This window comes from Colias philodice, chromosome 21 (assembly GCF_061535455.1).
Source record: "Colias philodice isolate Cphi_HAF_F1 chromosome 21, ilColPhil1 Martin Lab GWU primary, whole genome shotgun sequence".
In the NCBI taxonomy this organism is placed as follows: domain Eukaryota; kingdom Metazoa; phylum Arthropoda; class Insecta; order Lepidoptera; family Pieridae; genus Colias; species Colias philodice.
This window is the reverse complement of record NC_143106.1, coordinates 7,432,086-7,454,382: the sequence shown is the minus strand read 5'-3', so window position 1 is coordinate 7,454,382 and position 22,297 is coordinate 7,432,086. Positions and strand designations below refer to the sequence as shown.

Below are 22,297 nucleotides of genomic sequence, written 5' to 3'. Positions count from 1 at the left end.
GATTGTATTAATTGTATCTGTTGAATTAAAATCAAAGCTATGTATATGTTGTCCTCATTATTTTCTAATCAGATTGTACATCCCAATGCGAATGCATTACTTAGTTAAATGTTATAATATACAATTAAGAACATCCAAAAATAAAGTGTCCACGTAAATAATATTTAGCAGTGCAATATCTGTAATTATATATTTATGAACAAATAATTACATCAGATTAAATACTCGCAATTATTTTGAATGTACATATGAATAAAGATTTCATCATAATATTAATAATCACAATTGTTTTATTTCCCATTTGTTGCAACCCTAGCGTATTTTCGTGTGGCAGCGTAATTACCTACGCTGGCGGCGGCATCGCGCGACATCAAAGGCGATTCCTTACTGTAGGAAATAATGGTAATACTGTGCTTACATACTCATATTGTGCAATATCAACTAACAGTTACTTATTATTAGATGATCATGAACTAATTTATGTAAGGTAAAAACACAATTAATGAAGATTATTTTTAATCCACACTCAAATATGTTGCTGTTTCTGAGATTAGCACATACAAATGCACAAATAAAAATTGTTCTACTGCATTTATAATAAAAGCCTCCAGTATTTATTAAGCTATTGCATAACTTCTATCACGGGCCTTGAGCGCGGGGACCGAATCCAGAAATTCAGTAACGAAAAACCTCACGCTCCCCACTCCGACGGGCGCGGAGGTGTGGCTTGAAGGCATAGCATGCAATAGCTTTACCGCGGCAGTCCCCGAGTGCCACACGTCTTTTTTTATATATATCTTCCAAACAATAACTATCATTATACCTTAGATTATTACCTTTTTAAAGTTTGTATGTTTATAGATTAACAGAACTTACTACCTTTAATTTTAGTTACTGGTTACCATGATGTCTTATAGCATTATTTATTTGAGTGTGAAGGGATAGTGCTACAAGATGTGCTCGGACACTTATCCACACTGGAATAAAAGCTGCTTTAAAATAATATGATAATTACCATGAGAGGGGTTACCATAAGCTTAAAACAGTACTATTTCCCATGTGGGTAAGTGATAGCACTAGACGGGTCACCTAGCATCCTCTCACACAGTGGTATAACTACTTCTATAATACATAACCGTAACGCCCCAATACACAAATTGTTATTAAGGGCTGTACATTATATTATGTATTAAGATATACATACAACAAACACTGCAATCCTTAAGCCTTAGCTATTGGCCTATATATATCGCCATAGCCTTATATTTGCAGCCACATGAGTTCACTTAGCACAAACACATAACAGTTCATCACCGATGGCACCAACCACCATGTTTCCTTTTCTATAATTGTGGCTTGACATCCTTTTCCAATATTGTCGCTGGGTTCTGCATATCAAGTTGACTCTGTGCTATATCGCTGAGTGCACCTTGAATTTTCTCAAGAAGTATTTCACCTTGGCGGACAACCTGGAAGTATACAATTGAAACATAAGTATAGAAATTAGAAATACACTTTCTATACGATAAATTCTGTATATTTAACTAACACTGAATAATTATAGAAACATTTTGCATGTTCAGAGCCCAAAAACTATTCTATACAATTACAATTACTAAGACACAAATACAACCACTTAGTATGTTTACTAGTTCCTAATCGAGAATAATAAAGCAGTAACCTCTTCCAATTGCTCAGCTGCTTCCTTATTTTCCGCCTCCAAACGCCTGAGACTCTGCACTTGAAGTTCTGTAGAGCTCTCTTCACTAGGCAAAGATTCAATGAGCGTGTCGATATCCTTAGCACAACGAGAAATTAGTGTCGCGAATAACACAGCGTAATCCTCTTGACTCTGTTGTTGCTGCGGAGTTTGTGACCCGCTACGGTCAAAACCGGGAAACTTACTAGGTGAAGAAAACTGCTGCAATATACCAATGCTGTTGCAAAAGTGCTCTGCTTGCTGGAAAGAAAAGGAAACATTTAAAGCATGCGTCTAGAAACAGCAAAGAATTTTGTATGTTAGCTGCATACTTGGTTTATAGTATCCTGTAATTGGGTTAGACGATCTGCCATTTTTGTTTGTTTTAATACCTATTTAAATAGCTATGAATATTCAGCAATGCTTTCAGTTTTCACCACTGATTCAAAAATAATCGCTACTTCGTATTCGTTTACATTTACAAAATTATGGGGAATTCTTCTGTCAAGTGTGTCAAAACGGCTGAAACGTCAAATTTGACACAAGGCCATCTGATGTGACAGAAGCGTCAGTAGCAAGAGTTGCTAATAAGAAAAATTATTTTAATAAAAATACTGAACGCTCCCACAATTTACAAATTAGAAATTTAGAAATAATATAATAGAAAAATAATAGGGCTCTCTAAAGGAATAGCTATTAAAAAAATTGTACCATTTTCTTGAATTATTATTAGAAGGACTTAAAATATGTTGTCAACTTCTTTAAACGATGACACGCATGCTCGTTTGCCGACCTATACATAAAAAAAATGTGTGCGTGTACTAGAGTACACACGTAAGAAGTGAAACTTCTTTATGACCTTAAAAATGTCACGAGAATGGCGTAACGCAAAAATGTCACGCGTACGGCGTAACGCAAAAATGTCACGCGTACGGCGTAACGCAAAAATGTTACACTAAATTTTTGTCCAACCCCGATAAAGAAGTTTCACTTCAAAAATAAAACTTCTTTAAAAATTGCCACATTTATTGAAGTGAAACTTCTTTATCGGGGTTGGAAAAAAATTTAGTGTAACATTTTTTCGTCGCGTGACATTTTTCCGTTACGCGCCATCTTTTTCTTATCCCTACCACGCGTGATCCGACGAATTTCTGTAAAGTTGCATAAAGTAAATTATTTTTTTTAAATATATGGTCATAAAGAAGTTTCACTTCTTACGTGTGTACACTAGTACACGCACACATTTTTTTGTTTTTTGGTAAGTACTAAGTACCTAGTGATAGAATCTTACCGGTTTAATACAAGACATAACAAAAATCAAAGACTGTGGATAAATAAAATAAACAGATAATAACTGTATAGTTTTTAATAATTGAATCAAGCAATAAACACTTAGTGAATAAAATATCACAATTTAATAATCATTATAATATAATTATGTAAACATCACTCTTTATTCACAAATCACAAGAAAACAATTGATATTGCAAAACATAATGAAGAAAACAATGTGTAAGTAACAGAATTAAGGATAAATTTTGTATATAAAATCATACATAATACAGAAGTAGGTACCTACTATTATTTACAAATTATTACACAGTAATATCATAACATTTGCATAAATGAATTACAGAAAGATGAAAATTAATGGCAGCAATACTTTACATTTACATTGATGTTTTAGGTTGTTTTAGGTACATATTTTTTCAAAACTATAAATATTGACTTTTATGAAAATCCAACTCAACACTAAGTATGAAATAGGAATGCTTGCTACACTATAATGTTACTAAACTTTAAGATTTAAGTACTGTTATTTGTTAACATTTAACTAAATCAGCAACTGTAATAAAAATAAATATTATAAAGATGCAAAGTTTAAAATATTAATAATTATTAGTTGTGTTTGGTTTCGAACAAGAAGCATTAAATTCATTTCGGTGTATGAAAATGTAATTAATAGTTATTTTAATTTCTATTGCTATTTTTGCACTTAAAGATTATAGATAATTAGGTATAGATATTTTTTATGTATGCAAAAGTAATAATTCAATGATATTTTAAGAAATACATAGATAAAATGAGTAGAATAATTATAAATTATAACAACAATAGACCAGAAACTAAAAAATACATTAAAACAGATCTTGTAAGTTGTAACATAATACACAAAAATCTAAGGAGAATTCTCTACTGATTTCTAAACTTGATAAGGTAGAACAAATATTAATCTCCAATTCAAATCATCCATGAGCATCTAATTTCTTAATAACTTAATTTTAAAATGAAAGTAATCTGACCCTATATTTTACAATGTTTAATATTATGTTAGCTATTGGCAACCAATAACATTTTAAATTTTTTAACATGATTAAATACAACTTTATCTTATTCTAATGACAAGCAAAACCTACTGGTTATTATTGCAATCACATTATGACATTAATAAACCTGAGGTTTTGAAGGAACACAAAATGGCAAATATCGACCATAATTATTCAAAATTATGGATACTATGATATGATAAATGACTAATAAGTATATACTATGCTACTCAAACATTCGTTAAGTTAGGCAAACTGTTTAAAAAAATTATGGTATAACACATAATTTTTTTGAAATGAAACTTCTTTAGGCGCATTGACAGTTAAATTTCAAGGTTGCAGTTCAGGGCAATACCGTCACGTAATGAAGGAGGGCGGCGATTTTGGTATCTTTAAATCTTGCCAAAGAAGTTTCAGTTCTAACACATGTGCTCGGCACACACATTTTTTTTATAGAACATAATATGCTATCCCAAGTATCTACAATTATTGTACTATTATATTATTGCTTTTCAATTGCAAGCTGATTCAATTAAATATTGCTGTAGCACTTTACCTTATAGTTACAATAAAAAAAATATTTTAATATACTTAATTAAAAATATATCTCAAGTTTCTTTGGATTGGATTTGGATTTCATTCATATTGAAATAAATAGAACTAAATTATTATATCTAAAAATTAAAATAAATAATATTTCTTATACTATGATGTAAAATTTGTGACTAGATATTTAGCATAAGGTACACAACACAATTTCGACCTTCTGTACAGTCTTTTTAGTTATTAACACAGGGCTTTGGTATTTAAATAGCTAATTAAAATAATATGTCACATGTTCATCTTAAGAAAGCACTCAAAATTTAATGCTAAAAAATATGAAATACTATAAACAGTCAAACTTCATTTTAATTGTGCAATTTTCCCCTTTGATTTCTGCTAGTCTTATGTAAGAAATTTAAATAAAACTTATTAATATTTAATTAAAATTAGCTTGTTTGTGTTGAATGATCAAAAACATCACACACACAAAAGATTGAATATTTCTTTGACTGTAATATTTTACAGAAATAGCTAAGTTATGCTAAGCTGAGTACAATATAATCTTTATTAAATATCTTTTATCTGATGTTGTGATTCAATATAAGAAAGCATGATTATATGTTCAATACTCAGTCTTTATATTTATTTACAAAGGATTAAATGTTCTAAATGTTATTAAATATCTTTTATAATAATACTGATTGGTGAGTACTAAAATTTTATTGTATTTTCTTATTCATGACTGAGAGTGGTTCCCCTACCTAAAGAGTTACAACAAGCTTATGGCTACATCTTTTTTGTGTATGAAAAATAGCTTATATTCTATTTATTGTGCAAAAACACCTAACATTTTTCTTAAATTTGAATCAGCTGGGAGAGCAAGAGCCCATTTACGTATGCCCACTAATAAAACCGAACTTAATACTAACACAGCCCCACATACTGAGTACTTGCTTGGAATTTCATCAAAGAACATCACTTGCCAGAAGAAAGCAAAGACTATATCAGCCGATCGAGCAATAGCCACAGGACCTGCCTGTTCCATTTGCAGTGACATAGTGAGAAGTATTTGTCCTAAATAACTAAATAAAGCTAGACATACAACCAAAAATCTCTCTGTTCCACAATTTGGCATACAAAGGATGCCGAAAATAAATGAATAAAATAAAGTCTGAAGTATTGCTATAGCACCAAAATTTGTCATTATTACAGAAAAATGTAAACCTTTAAGTACTCTTAACAGTACATAAGCATTAGCTCCAAATATTGTTGAAACAAATGCAGCCACAGCACCTCTCAAACTATTATAATTTGGGTTTGTTTCTACTTGGTCACTTCCAAACAGGAAGGGTGGATGAGTAATCAATATAACACCCAACAAAGTAAGAATTATGGATATAGTATTCCATATACCACATGGCTCTTTAAGGAATACTCTAGCAAATAGTGCTACAAACACAGGTACAGAGAATACAATCACTGAGGCATCAGCTAGTGGCATATTTCGAAATGCGTAGAAGCTTAACATTAGTCCCACTGTGCCAACAACTGATCGGAGTATAAGGAGAATTCTCTTACCTTCAGGAAATATAGGTTGTTCTGTATAAATTACTATTGGTATTGTTGGGAGTAAGACACCAATAAATCGAAACATTGCGAGCTGCATTGGATCGATGTTGACTAGACTTTTCACAATAACAGAACATAGCGAAAAGAATAGCGATGATAAGGTAGCAAGCAATAATCCCAGGTACGGGCATCTTTTGATCAGCGGTCTTTTGTTTTCCAATAGATTGGGCAGAGTTTCATCACCGCTTCCCGTCGAAAGGTCCACGAGATGTTGCAGTTCCACATGCTCGGTCATAATTGCGATACCTGAAGCTGAGAGGATATAACATTTACATTCATATTAAAATATATAATAATATAATTCATCGTAGAGGACCGATACGCACAGTTATAATATTTTTTTATACCAGAAATATATACTATTTCATATCTTCGTCATGATATTCTTATGTTTCAAGTTATAATGTATCGAACAGTACAAATTGAAATTGATTAAAAATGCAATTATTATATATTTCTTTTAGCAATATATTCACAACAGTGAACTGTGGAGTGTGGACACTGGACAGTGGACACTGGACACTCCACAGAATGGACATTGGTGATTGGACAGACAACCAATAGAGAATTCGCCACTTATCAAGTCCCACGGCAAAACTAAGAACTAAATTTTATAGATAAAAAATCTATATATATATTATGTAGTAAAAAAGATCACGAGTTGCCACGCATGCAATGTGATTTCAACCCTGCATAAAAAATATGTTCTCATACTTGAATATAATTATTAATGTGTATATGTCTACATTCACACACGTAAATTACCAATTGTATGTAATAATGGGCGCACTTTACTTAGAAAGTAACTGATAAGAAAAGAAACCATTATAGATAATCGTAATTATTGATCTCCATATCTACGATACTCCTGCGTAAAATTAAGAAATAAGGATTCATACTGATACCCAGCACGAACAATTATTAAGCAGCGTCTTCTGTATGTAATGGCTGGTTCACACTTTGATTAGTGCGAGTGCAGGTGATTAGTGCGAGTGCAGGACAATGGTGAAATTCGCGACGCTACACACTACGCTAAACACTAAACACTCCTGTCCAGACGTGTTTAGGCAGGCACACTGCGAGTGAGGGGGAAGCTGCACTCATCACCTGCACTCGCACTAATCAAAGTGTGAACCAGCCATAACTTTTTTCATATCTGTTTCTCGAACTCTGGGGACATTGAAAATAAATAATATTGGTGACATTATTTTGAGCGCCAGCAGCGCCCCGTCATAAGGGACTCCTTTTGTGGCGCGTTTTTTAGCATGTGAATGTGACAGCCCAGTTTCATAATAATTTTATTACACTTTTATTAGCAGTATTTTAAAAATAAATCGTATTCAAAGTTCCATAAAATACACTACATTTTATAATAATCGTTGTTTTATTTTCTTTGTGATGATGAAACAATAGAAACTTGGGACACTTTCACCGGGTCGTCCAGTAACAAATAATAAAAAATGAGGTTAAGCATCGGTTGGAACCTTGGTTGGAACCTTGTTGCCTGTTGGAACGGTCAAAAATTGGATGGGTGACCATTTTTTTTTGCAGTTGCTCTCTAGGAGTCCACCGATTTTAGTACTATTTTTTGTTTTTATTTTTTACTGGACAAAACTTTCATTTTCCACAGCCCTTAGGGAAGGAGCCGTGGGTACCTGCACTTACCTATTCATCTTAATATAGGTATATAAATCTCGTGTCACAATGTTTGTCCTCAATGGACTCCTAAACCACTTAACCGATTATAATAAAATTCGCACACCATGTGCAGTTCGATCCAACTTGAGAGATAGTTTAAACATGTAGGTACCACGGGCGAAGCCGGGGCGGACCGCTAGTAATATTATAATTTCTAAGACAGGCTGGCAGGCAGATATATTATATTTTAAAGATAATTTGGAAAATCCAAAAGTGCACGCCTCATAATTTTTTTTTAATAAATATTTATTAATTATTATTTTTGTTTATTTAATAACAATTAAACCACATCGAATCAGACCCTGAAAAATGAAAGGGTTCTATTCCTGAGCATACTCAAGCGTAAGAGAAAAAAAAAGACTCGATTAGTTCGGTCGCGTCGCTATCGTGTTAACAAGAAAAAGGATCCGCACATACAGAGTACAGACACACGGACGTCCAAGACAGAACTTTTTTAAACTGTTTTTTAACTAGTTTAAATAACAAAAATGACATCAAAAATATCATGAACGTTAAAAATAGTGTTTTTCTTAATATGTGTGTGTATGTATTATCTTACAAGTGCAATGTATGATACATAAAGACATTTTAAGTTTGAAAAATCAGATGTTTTGCGCGAAGTGACAGTCTGTAGTACCCACCTCAACGCTTCGCTTATGAGGCGTGCAAAATAATGTAGCGCAACCTGACCTAGAAATGAATGTTTCTTTAACTATTGAATAAAAATCTTAAAAGAAGTAGGTATTATAAGAAGTCGGTTAATTAAAGTAGGTATAAGAATAACATTTTACATGTCTGAAATTAGAGACTAGATACCTTTACATACGTAGATATTATTATTAGTCTGTGCCTTTACATATAACAATTATTATTGGGCTTTGTCTTTAGAAGGTTTTTAGCATGTTTTTAGATATAAAAGAAGAAACAGAGTAAAATAATTCGAAATACAAAGAGGTTAAATGGGTTAAAAAGATTAATACATAATAATACATAAATAGGGACCTAGTACCTACCTACATACCTTGATCTTAACTATTAATATTACAAACGCGAAAGTTTGTGAGGATAGTTGGATGTTTGTTATTATTGTACGTAAAAACTACTGAACCGATTACAATTAAATTTGGTAGGTAGCTGAAGACCCACAATGAGACATAGGCTACTTTTTACCCGGAAATCCCAGAGGATCAGGATTCTGGAACTATGCGGGTTTTTCTTTGAAGCCGCGGGCGGAAATCTAGTCTAGTCTAGAATAGTCCTTAAATCAAATACATATACAACAAGTTATAAGTTAAGTAAGTAAATAAGTACCTATTACCTACCTAACTAAATTAAGTTTTTATGTTGTGCGTAGTTCTTGTATGAAAATCAATTGGCTTTTTTTTGTATCCATACTATTTTTATCCATACTAAACTAAATGATAAGGATGAAACTTACCTTTAAAAATATTTATATTATTTATTCAAACGAAATAATATTGTACATTATATTTACATGAACATTTTTTTTGAATATTTTTATCGCCATTCCAAAATAAGAACCTATGTTTATCTCTCTTGCACGTACGTAGTACATATATCTCGATGTTATAAATATAGATTTTTACGTTTATTTCCGCACTTTTTCATTTAATAAATTTTACATATTTAAATAACATATTATTTTGGCTTTAAAAAGGCTTTAAATATATAAATTCAATTTATAATTGCGTAATCCATATAAAGAGAACAAGACGAATATAGGACGATAGCGATATACCGGTCTCTTTCACGCCAAGGTATTGATGCACAAATTGCTCAGTTCCCTACTCGTTTAGAATGCTTCGTACATGTCTATGTCTGTCTTTCTTGCGTACGTATAATTTTCGGAATATTCAGTAATATGTGAAAGTGATAATTACTTTACTCATTTTACTGTGGATGTGAAAAAGTAAACAATGAAATTGTGAAAGTAGTGAAGTAGTGTAAACTAGTGAAGTTTTTATAGAGACCTTGATAAAATAAGGACAATTGCAGTTGGTATTACAATCGCGCAATATGGCTGCCGAGAAGAAAGTGCAGAAATATAATTTCGATAAAATATGTCGCGCTTGTTTACAAGTGAAAAAGGATATGAGACCATTATTTGAACAGCTGACTGCAACGATGCTGATGGGGATATCAAATGTGCAGGTGAGATGACGAATTGATAGGCATTTTGGGGCATATTGTTGTCTCTTTTGCACTCGTTGAAAAGTGTATCTTGCACGACTCTATCACGCGTCGAGTCATCTTTGTTTAGAAATCATGGATGGATAGCGTCATTTCAAGTTTCCCCTTTGTGCATAATGTTCTAGGAATTCGATTGAGAAATATGCATCTGTCTTTGTCTGATAAACGATATTGCGTAAGGCTTGAGTGAGATGCACAATTCACAAAAAGGATTTTTATTTTGTAGTCCACAGGTAGCGATGATGGGCGTTGTTAAAAGCACAATTTAAAAGTGTTTAAAAATTCTAATGTTCATAATGAAAAGTTTTAAAAACCTAGGAACTAGAGTAAAGTTAACTTTATCGTATTTTTTATTTACATTTAGGTATTTTTATATAAAATGATAGATAAGTTTTTTATGTTAGGTAAGAACTAAGAAACATTAAATATTAAAATGCATACTTAATTATGTAATTTCACGTTATTTCGTAATTATTGAGTAGGGATTAGTTAGTGATTAGGTAGGTTTTAGGTACGATTGACCAACTTAAAATAAACTTTTCACTCATTAAAAAGAATTACCTACCTATCTAGGTAGGTATACAGTAAACAGTTTACCTACATGAGTATACTAAAGTTTGTGAGGATAGATGGATGTATGTATGTTTGTTACTCTGTCACACGAAAATCGTTGACGGATTTTGTGGATATACTTGGCTGTTATAATTTATAAAGCTTATGTACCTACCTATCTACCAGAATAACACATGAGGATTAGAAATTGTATGTTATACGGGTTCGTGAAACCGCGCGGCAAAAACTCAAACTGAAATTAAATTTATATTGTACCTAACTAGGTTTCCGCCCGCGGCTTCGCCCGCGCAGTCAAAGAAAAACCCGCATAGTTCCCGTTCCCGTGGGATTTCCGGGATTGCGTCATTTTTCCGGGATAAAAAGTAGCCTATGTCCTTTCTCGGGTATCAAAATATCTCCATACCAAATTTCATGAAAATCGGTTCAGTAGTTTAGGCGTGATTGAGTAACAGACAGACAGACAGAGTTATTTTCGCATTTATAATATTAGCACAGACTAATAATAATATACTACGTATACAAATATTAGTATGGATTTGTAAAATTCAAAACATTCCAATATTTTTTTTGAAATCATTTTCTTATATGTTTAATTAGGTAACTATAATATTGGTATGATTTGTTTTAATAAGAAAAAGAGCGTGTGTGCCGAGCACACGCGTCAGAAGTGAAACTACTTTGGCAAGATTCAAATATAAGTACCAAAATCGTCGCCTTACTCCGTGACGTGACGATATTGCCATGACGCGACCTTGAAATTTTATTCTCAATGCGCCTAAAGAAGTTTCACTTCAATATTTAAGTAAGTAGGTTACGTAGGTACCTACACCTTACCGACAATATACTTTTGGGACCTTACAATTATTCTCGTTGACACAAGGTTGCCATTGGAGACGGTCTACCTCACCAGCTATGCTTGCAATGCGTGCACCAAATATCAAGATGCCATGCCTTCAAGGAGCTAGTGGAAAGAAACGATGGTATATTGCGCGAACAGAAGCTGAAGGATGACGAGGAGCTGCAGAAGAATGAGGTTTGATGCTTGGAATTTATTCTGTTAAGTGCAGTTGCAAAATTTAAGGGATAATTTTTTTATGATATGGGAAATTTTTTGAAAAAAAAAACTACTGATCACATTTGAAACGCAGATGTAAATAATGAAATCGATGACTACCTAAATGATAATTAATTTAATTTTTTGGATTAGCATCAACAGTAGTCAATGTACCTTAAGATAATTCATACCTAATTCAGATACAGGTATAAAAAAATAAAAATTTACAGATTGATTTTTAATAATATAGCCAAGGGTTCAACACCTAAGGAAGCTTTGATGTGATTGCAGGCAGAGAAATCCCTAACGATATCCTGTTCAGAAACGGCGCCATACATCGAGTTTATTGAAGTCCAAAATCTGAATAGCAATCAGATACTAGATGGTTTCTTTTCGGACACGTCGAGTCAAAACACTGTAGCTAATGTTACCCAAGAGATACCGAAAGAAGACTTTGATATCGATAAGGTAATGTGGATTAAAAACTGCCTATTTATAAAAGATGATATTCCCGTAATTTGTGTTATTGGGCCATGATATTTAAGAGTTCCTCATATTATTCACTAGACTTTTCGAATTTGATATTTTTCCGCTATAGCGGGTTTTCATCCTAAGTTACCCTTACTTCACGGCTCACCCTGCTAATTTTATCACGCACGCAGGATTGCCTCATATGCGGAAAATTGTTTTTGTTGTTATCTCGAATCTTGCGTCCATCCGCGTGCCATAAGTAACTACGTATTACAATAAATACTAGCATGAAATAAGGCTTTTATTTCGAAATTCGTATAATATTTAAAACACCCAGTAACTACCACTGGTATATAATCATGTTCCGAATAATAAAACCCTTTATTTTCAAACACTTTCTAGCTTCAACCACCGGCTCCAGTACCAACCGAAACAAAAGAAGACAAAGGCTTCAATTCCGACGAAGAGAACTACCTCCAAATGGTGGTCTTCCAAACCACGTGTGAGGTTGGTCCAGGGAGACATGTGTGCAACCTTTGTCACAAGGAGTTCAAACATGCGAGATGGTGGAAGCAACATATGAGATCGCATACTAATTGGATTAAAGCGAATTGCAAGAAGCCGCCGAGTTGCCCGATTTGTGAGAGGACTTTTAAGGTTAGTTGCGATAACGTTCATGAATTGATACATTATATGGATGATGAATGGATAATAATAGAAATGAATACTGGTACTATGTGAATATCTTTTGATAATCGTACAAAGTTTTTTAAGGACTGTATCGAAAGTATAAGTTAACTTGGGTACAAAAATTACTCATTTTACTAACCTCTAAATCCGAAAAAAAAAAATTCATTCGTAGTTATATGTATGCAATAAATTGATATCTCTCTCTTTCTAATAGGAGGAGGATTCGTATACCCTCTCATTTTTTACTAAATATTTGAAATATTAATAAAATTTATAATGATAGAAGTCTACAATTTTATCATAAATTTCCATATAGTTACCTATATTTTTTTTGTCTGTTTTCTTTTTAATTGTATTTAATTAAAACACCACCTATCTCATCCGATTTCATAAAACTAATCCTATCCAAAGGTTGCCTGACAGAGATCGCTTCAAAGCGATAAGGCCGCCTATTTAACATGTTGTATCTGTCTTATATGTTTTTTCTTTTCATTTCTTTTCTTCTGTATGTGTGTTAAATAAAGAATTTTGTATTGTATTGTAACTTTCAGGGCCCAGGCATGTTAAAGATGCACATGCGTACCCACGAGCAGCGCCCTCCCAAACAGCCCACATGTTCCGTCTGCCAACGGACCTTCTCTACCAAAACACTCCTCTATAGACACAGACAGACACACTTCGAGCAGAAAACACACCAGTGTACGGTGTGCGAAAAACGCTTCTTTAGTGGCTACGCTTTAAGGTCGCATATGGCCCGGCATAGAGGAGAGAGGCCGTATATATGCGCCGTATGCTCAAAGACGTTTTATAATCCGACGGATTTGAAGGTGAGTGTTTTAAGTTTATAGTTAGGTTTAATGCTATAAAGTACAATATGTTATAAAGTTTTTTGAAGTGAAAACTTCTTTAGCGGCGTTGGGTATAAAATCTTAAACTCGCGTCAGGACACGTGGCCTGATCGAAAAAGCGTAAGACGGATGGATATCAAACATGCTCAACGTTAATAATCAAGTTTTCACTTCTGCCGGCACTCCCGGAGTGCAACCCGTCTTTTTTTTCAGTATAATGCCGTTGCCTTGCCTTTTACTAAACTCATACTATACTTTTGCTCTATGCTTTTGCCACAATTTAGAAGTTATTTTTAGTGATGTTATAAAAACCGTATTAACTATTAGCGATATTCAAAGAGATGTAGAAAAAGAAAAAGCAAATATCCAAGGGTTACCTATCATGTAAATATTTATTTAATGTACAACACAAATTACAAACGCTAATAAATAGAAGAAGTGGACAGTGTGCCACATTTTAATTTACTAAACCGTTTGTCTTCTTCGTCCTTAATCCTGAAAGCTTCTTCGAATGCCTTTTTCGTTCGTTTCGATAAATAATCTGGAAACTCGATCTGAAAACGGATAATTAAATTCCCCTTTGCCTTATTAGGACACACGGGAAGTGGTAGACCTTCGTCTTCGATAATTTTCTCATAAGTGGGAGTTATAACATCAGTTATTTTGATGCGAAGTGTTCTATCGTCCAATGTTTTGACTGTGATCATCAATCCACATAAAGCTTCTTGTAATGTGACTTTACGGATCATCAAAAGATCACTTAAACCTGATCTGACGAAATTTTCATGAGGTCTGTCTTCTGTTATAAATATAACGTCAGCTGGAATCCTAGTGGGACCTTGATCGCCTTCCTCCTTGAAGCGAACTTCTGTATTCGGATATATTCCAGGTTTTATTGGAATCGACAATACCTTCTCTCTCAATTTTAACTCTGAACATGTTTCATCAGTGAAAACCAGTCTCTGTATCTTCATCTTTTTTAAACCACCTCTATAAATTTCTTCTAAAGAAAGCGCCAAAGGTCGAACTATGGTTGGGTCTTTCTCTTTGTAACCTTTACCCAGAGGTGAATCAAACATAGGTGGAGGGTCTTCATAGTAATCTAACAAGTTTGCGTAAGGATTTGTTGTTCCAAAGAACTCTTCGAATGTTCGTATCGGTTCTCCGTGATACGAATAAGGCTGTATGTATTCATCAGGCCCAGGGACACCTTTTTTCAAACCTTCTTCTCCATACTGATCATATACCGCTCGATGTCTGTGATTAACCAGTACTTCGTATGCTTCAGCTATTAAAGCAAAGATTCGTCTCATGTTTTCATCATTGTCATACCTCTCTGGGTTATATTTCAGCGCTAGTCGGCGATACGCCTTCTTAATTTCCAATTGACTACATGATCTCTTGACGCCCAGAATGCCGTAGTAGTCGAAGCCCATTTTGTGTATATTTTTCTGTTACAAAAATAAAACGTTTAATAAAATATCAGTCAATTTTTCTTTGATTTTGACTTAAATGTGATTAACTTGTCATGTTGGCATTATATCTCAAAAATTATACGTAAACAGGTTCCGTTTACCGATTAAAAACTTCTTGGATAAGAATCTTTAATATTTCTAACACTAAAAATATTTTTCGATTAACTTCTGTAGTTCTATCTTTTACGCCTTATTACGAAAGTAAAATCTAATCGCTCAAGCCTCTTGATCATGGGTTAACACAACTTTCATATTACTATCATTATGTACATCATTATCACATTTCAGGTACATTTCCGTCTGCACACTGGTGAGAAACCATTAAAATGCTCAGAATGTAACAAAGCCTTCCGAAGACATTCAACACTGTGCCAACATATGAAGAAGCACAAAGGTATACGTAACCACGTGTGCAATATTTGCAATAAGGCCTTCTACGAAGTGTCGAAGCTGAACGCTCACATGCGGGTGCATACAGGTGAATATTGCTAAACTAGTGTTAAAAACGATTTTTTTAAGCTATTGCATAGCTTCTATCGCGGGCCTTGAGAGCGGGGACCGAATCGAAAAATTCCGTAACGAAAAAAACTCACGCTCCCCACTCCGACGGACACGGAGATGTGGCTTGAAGGCATGCTATGCAATAGCTTTACCGCGGCAGTTACACGTCTTTTTTTTATCAATATTATTATCATGGTTAGGATGTTTATTTATACTGTGGTAAAATTACACGAAAGGTTTAAATGTTGTTGCTTCCCTTCTGATACTACATTTTTGAAAGTTCGTTCAAAATAAGTTCTTAAGTTTTTTGAGACGTGCATTTTCTGTGGCAAAAAATGTTCTGAAAATCATCTTCAATCACTTTCTGTTCTAAAAAAAAATTAATTCCTAGGTGAACGTCCCTTCGAATGTCAGTTTTGTGAGCGTCGTTTCGCTCAACAATCTGCGCTCATCTACCATAGACGCACGCATACAGGCGAGAAGCCGTACAGTTGCAAGTTATGCTCTGCCAAGTTTACCACTTCCTCCGCGAGAAATAATCATCTGATGACGCATACTGGGTTGAAAAAGTAAGTTATTTTTTCTTTTTTTTTTTGGGTATTGGAAATTTTTCTTAGGTGCCAGGTTAATGGTGTCACTAATGCTTAAATCAGTTGTGGTCGCACGCACGACGGCCGTACAGCTTCATCTTCTGCGTTATTGAAGTGAAAACTTCTTTAGCGGCGTTGAGCACTTTTTCTGTAATGGGTATAAAATCTTAAACTCGCGTCAGGACACGTGACCTGATCGAAAAAGCGTAAGACGGATGGATATCAAACATGCTCAACGTTAATAATCAAGTTATCACTTCTGGCACTCCCGGAGTGCAACCCGTCTTTTTTTTTTTTTGGAAATTGACAGGTTATTTTAGTCTGCAATGAAATTTTAGTCTGTAACTAATTTGAGAGAGGATTATTAATGTTTATTTATCTGACCTGTTTTATTAATCTAACCTGTTTATATAGATATTCTTAATTAAGTTTTCTCAAAAAATAACATTTTTCGTATATTTGTCACAGATTCGTGTGCCCAGTATGTCTGAAAGGCTGCACTTCCCGTACGGAACTGCGGGTGCACTCAAGCAAACACACGGGCGAGAAGCTGTTCGGCTGCGGGATCTGTTCGCAGCGGTTCAGTTCAGCGTCGTACCTCGCTGTGCACAAGCGGTACCACACCGCTGAGAAGAAATACCAGTGCCATGTTTGCGGGAAAGGTGGGGAGAAAGAGTGTTTTTAATGATTTTTCTAGAAATACCTAGATATAGATGGTTGAGGGCAGGATCGAAGTATTTTGTCAAACATAGGCATAATAATGGCAACATTCTACAGACCAATACCCCAAATATTATCACAAATTTTGCCATAATAACGAAACAGTTTTATCCTTCCAAATAACTTTACGAAAATTAAAAAAAAAATTCTCTCACTCAAGCTCCTTTTGATTGCGGAGCACGCGAGTAAAACCACAAACTCTAGCTATTCAAAACTAAATGAACATTATTGTCCACAGCATACATGGAGTCCAGTTCCTACAAGAAACATCTAAAAACGCACGAAACAGAAAAACAAGACGCGGAAAGTTCCACAGATAGTACTCCATTGGAGAAAAAAGAAAATGAAAATGAAAATGAAGAGGAAAAAACAGAAGAATCGGAACAGACTCAAGAAGTCACAGTGACTGAAAATGGCCAGAAGCGATATAAGTGTGGGCTTTGTGTGAAAAGCTATATGTATTTGCACAGTTTGAGAAAACACATGCTAACTCATGTACAAATGTGTGTGTTTAATCCGGACGGCTCGGAGAAACTGTACGCTTTTAGGGTGAGTTTTTGACGTGAAAACGTCTTATAATTCGATAGGGCCGGCTGCACGCACGAAAAAACATGACTCATGCGGCGTTACCTCGCTCTGAGGCGTTCCATGTAAGGCTTGAAGTGCAAGCGAGAGCGCGGAACGAGCGACAAAGAAGCACAATCGGACGTTGTCACGTTCAACTATCGTCAGTAAACCGACTTTACAGACAACCAATTTTTTTTGGTACAAAAGAACTAATTTTGATGCGAGAGAGGAGCCAGATTAATTAATAAGAGTCTCAATGATGCATAGACAGAATGTTTTCTGGCTATTATTTATAATCTTAAACTTAATAATTTTATTTTTTTAATTCTACCAGCTTTAATGCACAATTTTTTATCAGTGTCATGTGTTTACACAGTTCTCTCATATATTGTGAATGAGTTAATCATATAAATCTTATAATTATAATTCACATCCAGAATCAACAGCAGCAAATCGTCCAAAACGTCCAAGACCAACAACAACAGCAGCAACAGCAACAACAACAACAGCAACAACAGCAACAGCAACAACACCACCAACTACAATTGCAGTTACAGCCGCAGCAACAAGTGCAACAGTTGCAGCAACAAGTTGTGCAAGTGGGCAGCGTGCAACAACTCGCCGTGCCTATACATCAACATGTGCAGGTAATTTTGAATACATTAAATATTTTAATATGGAAAAAGATTTTGTTATTATTTAGGCGAAGTTACTATTGTAATAAAAATGCGATAATTTGTTTTAGTTATTATTACTTATGTAAATAATTACAACCTATATTATTACCATAAGTATATCATAAATAGATACTTTACCAATATTATCAAATCTAAAGGTTTTATGTTCATTTAAACCAGAAAATTTTACTTTTTATTCTACTGTGTAGTCTTGCGCTGTTCAATCATAATTTCTATAAAATAAATGTATTACAATAACATTTTATCAAGCACATTCAAAGAAATGTACCAATTTCTCATAATTTCTTGTTTATTTGCAGAACGTCCAACAACAATATCCTGTGATATCTTCAGTACAATCTTTACAATTACAACAAACACATCAACATAATATTAACTCTGTAAGTATATATTATGAAGCATATTTTATAACTAAGAATGTGTTGTTGAAGTGAAACTTATTTATATATATTATATATTTATTTATTGGAAAAAAATTTAGTGTAACATTTTTTCGTTACGCGTGACATTTTTCCGTTACGCGCCATCTTTTTCTTATCCCTACCACGCGTAGTACCCTACCCTACCCTAAGTTGCATATAGTAAATTATTTTTTGAAAAATAAGGTCATAAAAAAGTTTCACTTCTTACGTGTGTACACTAGTACACGCACACATTTTTATTTTTAATATGCTTTGTGTTCTTATGTCTAAATTAATAAATACTTGTTAACAATTTGTATGAATAATGTATGGTTTTTTTTTAATATATCCCTTGTTACAGCAGCCCCAACAACTTCAAGTACAAACAATACAAATACATCCGCAGCAACAGCCTATACAAATCCATGTAAGTATTACATTCATTTATTTTATAAAAATATGTTTTATATTCTGTATTTTAAATGAAAATGATAATAAAGTCTATCTTGCAGTCATGGACGTATAAAAAAAGACGGACGGTATATCGCCTAAACATTGAGTGAAGCCTAGTAATGGCGGCGAAACTTCCATGTGTGTGCGCCATGTTGCCATGGCAACAGCTGTCCTGATGACAATGGCGGCTGTATTTTTTTCTATAAATTTTGCCGTAATAATTTTGTCATTAAAACATAAAAGAAATAACTTGCTTCCCTGTGGAATGTAATCCCTTGTGTTTTGTTATTTAAAATTGTACTGTTGCGACACCATTTAACCACGCAAGACGGCATTTTAAATATTTTTTGTGAAACAGTGACGCAGTTAATCAGTCGGTAGTTCACGACGTAATGGCGGCCGACTAGCTTACTATGGTGAGAGTGTGTGCGTGTTTATTGTCTTTACACGATCGCTAGCTTACTATGGTGGCTTCACGTTGTTTGTTCGAAATACGGCGTCCGTCTTTTTTTATACGTCCATGCTTGCAGTTTATTAACAGGATTATATAATAAACCGGTTCAAAGATTTAAGTTTTATATGAGTTTTATACTCTTCTATAATATGAATAGATCAGAAAAATTCAGCACATTTGTAGAATACTATTTCCTAATGTAATAATTTAGCATTTTATTTTAAGGCACAATCAAGTGATTTTTTAGATTATCACGTTATTAATTAAAATACTATTGGAAACTTGACATAAAATTTTCATTTTTTCCTAATTTTAACCATTATTTTAACCCCTTTTTTCTGTTTTAGGCTGTTGGTGTACAACAGGTGCAACAAGAACAATTACATGTTGCTACTTCTAGTTGCCAGACCATGTTACCCAATATTTTACAGGTAAATAAAATATTAATATAGAATTAATTTATAACCTACAAAGGTATACTGTTGCGTTATAGTATTAATTGAGTCAAAAATGAAGCAAGTAATTTTAAATAAATAAAAAGAAAACACTTTTCTATATAACCCAGTTGTTAAATTCAAAATAACTTAACGTTATCCACTTTATATGTTCTGTGGTTAAATCTCCCTTAAATTAGTTCAATTAAATTTATATCTTGAAAATAGGATTTAAACTTTACTAAAATAAATCTATACCATTAATTATTATTCTATACATTTTTCCTTTACTTCATCCTCCCTTACAAAATGTAATTTTAATTTTAACACAAGCTTCGAAAAACCTTTTTTACTATTATTTAACCTATTTATTCAATTATTTTAGCTCCAGCCAGCAACAGTAGTATCAGGTTTGGGTCAACAAGACCTATCAAGCGTGGCTCATAGAATTATACTGCAACAACCTACAGGAACACATCCAGCCGTTTATACAATACATCACTAATGCCTTTTAATAAATTTGTATTCTAGTATCTTGGTGTTTTATTACCTTCTGCTTTGAAAAATTGTCACAGTACGACAAAAAGATAGGTTCGAAACCTGCCTTAAGATTTTTCTATATTTTTAAATACTAAAGGGTGCTTCTCCACCAAAAATGTGCGAGTAATGTGTTTACCTTATCTCGCTCAGCAGTCAAGTACGGCTCTGGTGAAAACGATGCAGCGGTTCTTGTTTTTTTTTTCACATTTCCCTCGCACATAATATTTGGTGGATACTGGATAAGGACCCTAGATAGGTATTTTAATGTTATAAATATGTAAACACTAATGAAAGGAAAAGGATATGATTTCCTTACTTTATGTTATTAGTGTAAGAATGCATGTTGTTGTCTTTTTCATTTGTGATAATAGATGGCGCCACAGTGAAGATGGTAAATTTTTCCATCTTGTCAATTTATAAAGAATTATTTTGTAGACAAAAAATTGAACAGAGACTGTATCAATATCAGTATCAATAATTAATATGCAACAAAAAAAGTCAAAAATGTAGAATGTCGTTATCTTTTTCCATTTTAACAAAAGCGCCATCTAGTTTTTAGTATAAGTACTACGTCAATGTCAATTAAAAATGTCGTCTATGTAGTACCTTTTAAAGATACCAGATGGCGTGGAAATATATAATTTATTTCAATTTTTACCTGTATTGTTATTTTTATCTTTATTATTTTCGAAATTAAGCAAAATTATTGGTCATATTTTGGTATTTAATTTATCATATAAAAATATTAAATTATGAATAATTTAAATCAGCGACATCTAGCGTGAAACATACAAACCAATACCGTAACAGTAAGAATGCATGTTGTTGTCTTTTTCATTTGTGATAATGGATGGCGCCACAGTGAAGATGGTAAATTTTTCCATCTTGTCAATTTATAAAGAATTATTTTGTAGACAAAAAAATTGAACAGAGACTACAGTATAGGTAAACCAGAATCTGATGGCAATTAGGGAAATCAAAATTTAGAGTGTGCAACCCTAGGTAAAATGGACTGAACGATCTTGATACTGCGTATTTTTTATTTTGTCCTCAATATCATTATTCACATTACACAAGTGGATAATACTGTATTTAATAATAAGATATCCACGTATTATTATCTAGGTACTTATTACATGTATAATATACATATTACTTTTCTAAAATACATAATAATATTATGTATTTACACATACCTATATTTGAATATATGTATATAATTATGGCATGTGAAAATATGGATGTAATGATAATGCAGATCAAAACTTATTTACTAGGTATATTTAACGATTGTTTATAATTTTTTATAAAATAAAACAATAATAAAATAAAATCATGTTTATTTTCGTAAGTATTAACGCATTATAAAATTGACTTGTACACCTTGGACTTGACAAATAGCCGAATCTGTTATAAGTTTTCATAAAATTATATTTTAATCAACAAACAATATTATAGTTACCTATTTATAACATTTTTAAATTAAAGTATCAAAACCGGGTAAGTCCAACTTAGCAATAAAATCTTTCACGCGCTTTAAAATTGAAAATTGTGATGTGTTTGACCCTTCTTCATCGAATATTTTTCTATACACATTGTAAACAACAGTGCTTGTGATCGCAGCGGTTTTATGGACATTTTGAAGATTTTGAAGACAAAATCCTAAAAATTAATCATCAACACAAATAATTTGACAACCAATTTGATAGTTGTCAAATAAA

The 22,297-nt window shown here is 33.2% G+C and overlaps 3 protein-coding genes and 1 pseudogene across 5 annotated transcripts; 1 reads left to right on the top strand and 3 right to left on the bottom strand.

Annotated features, from left to right (window-relative positions):
* Positions 1-404: 404 nt before the first annotated feature.
* MED21 (mediator complex subunit 21) lies at positions 405-2,225 on the bottom strand. The gene is made up of 3 exons (XM_089708519.1): positions 2,032-2,225; positions 1,682-1,960; positions 405-1,469 (listed from the first exon to the last, which is right to left on the bottom strand). Exons 1-3 carry the CDS (start codon positions 2,071-2,073, stop codon positions 1,344-1,346), a joined length of 447 nt encoding a protein of 148 aa, XP_089564645.1. The 5' UTR covers positions 2,074-2,225; the 3' UTR covers positions 405-1,343.
* Positions 2,226-3,192: 967 nt separating this feature from the next.
* LOC149479043 (solute carrier family 35 member G1) lies at positions 3,193-6,727 on the bottom strand. Of its 2 annotated transcripts, none has more exons than XM_089708563.1 (2): positions 6,525-6,727; positions 3,193-6,450 (listed from the first exon to the last, which is right to left on the bottom strand). In XM_089708563.1, exon 2 carries the CDS (start codon positions 6,431-6,433, stop codon positions 5,396-5,398), a length of 1,038 nt encoding a protein of 345 aa, XP_089564689.1. In that variant the 5' UTR covers positions 6,434-6,450; positions 6,525-6,727; the 3' UTR covers positions 3,193-5,395. The 2 variants fall into 2 exon arrangements, with proteins under 2 accessions (XP_089564689.1, XP_089564690.1); XM_089708564.1 differs by having other exon boundaries at positions 3,193-6,444.
* A 2,967-nt stretch (positions 6,728-9,694) lies between these two features.
* On the top strand, positions 9,695-20,569 carry LOC149479041 (uncharacterized). 2 transcript variants are annotated; one of them, XM_089708828.1, is made up of 14 exons: positions 9,695-10,068; positions 11,561-11,713; positions 12,026-12,202; positions 12,608-12,862; positions 13,447-13,722; positions 15,507-15,696; positions 16,111-16,288; positions 16,778-16,971; positions 17,268-17,578; positions 18,034-18,243; positions 18,594-18,674; positions 19,060-19,122; positions 19,950-20,033; positions 20,422-20,569. In XM_089708828.1, exons 1-14 carry the CDS (start codon positions 9,934-9,936, stop codon positions 20,539-20,541), a joined length of 2,427 nt encoding a protein of 808 aa, XP_089564954.1. In that variant the 5' UTR covers positions 9,695-9,933; the 3' UTR covers positions 20,542-20,569. The 2 variants fall into 2 exon arrangements, with proteins under 2 accessions (XP_089564954.1, XP_089564953.1); XM_089708827.1 differs by having other exon boundaries at positions 19,057-19,122.
* LOC149479042 (dnaJ homolog subfamily B member 13 pseudogene) lies at positions 14,085-15,371 on the bottom strand (annotated as a pseudogene).
* Positions 20,570-22,297: the final 1,728 nt, after the last annotated feature.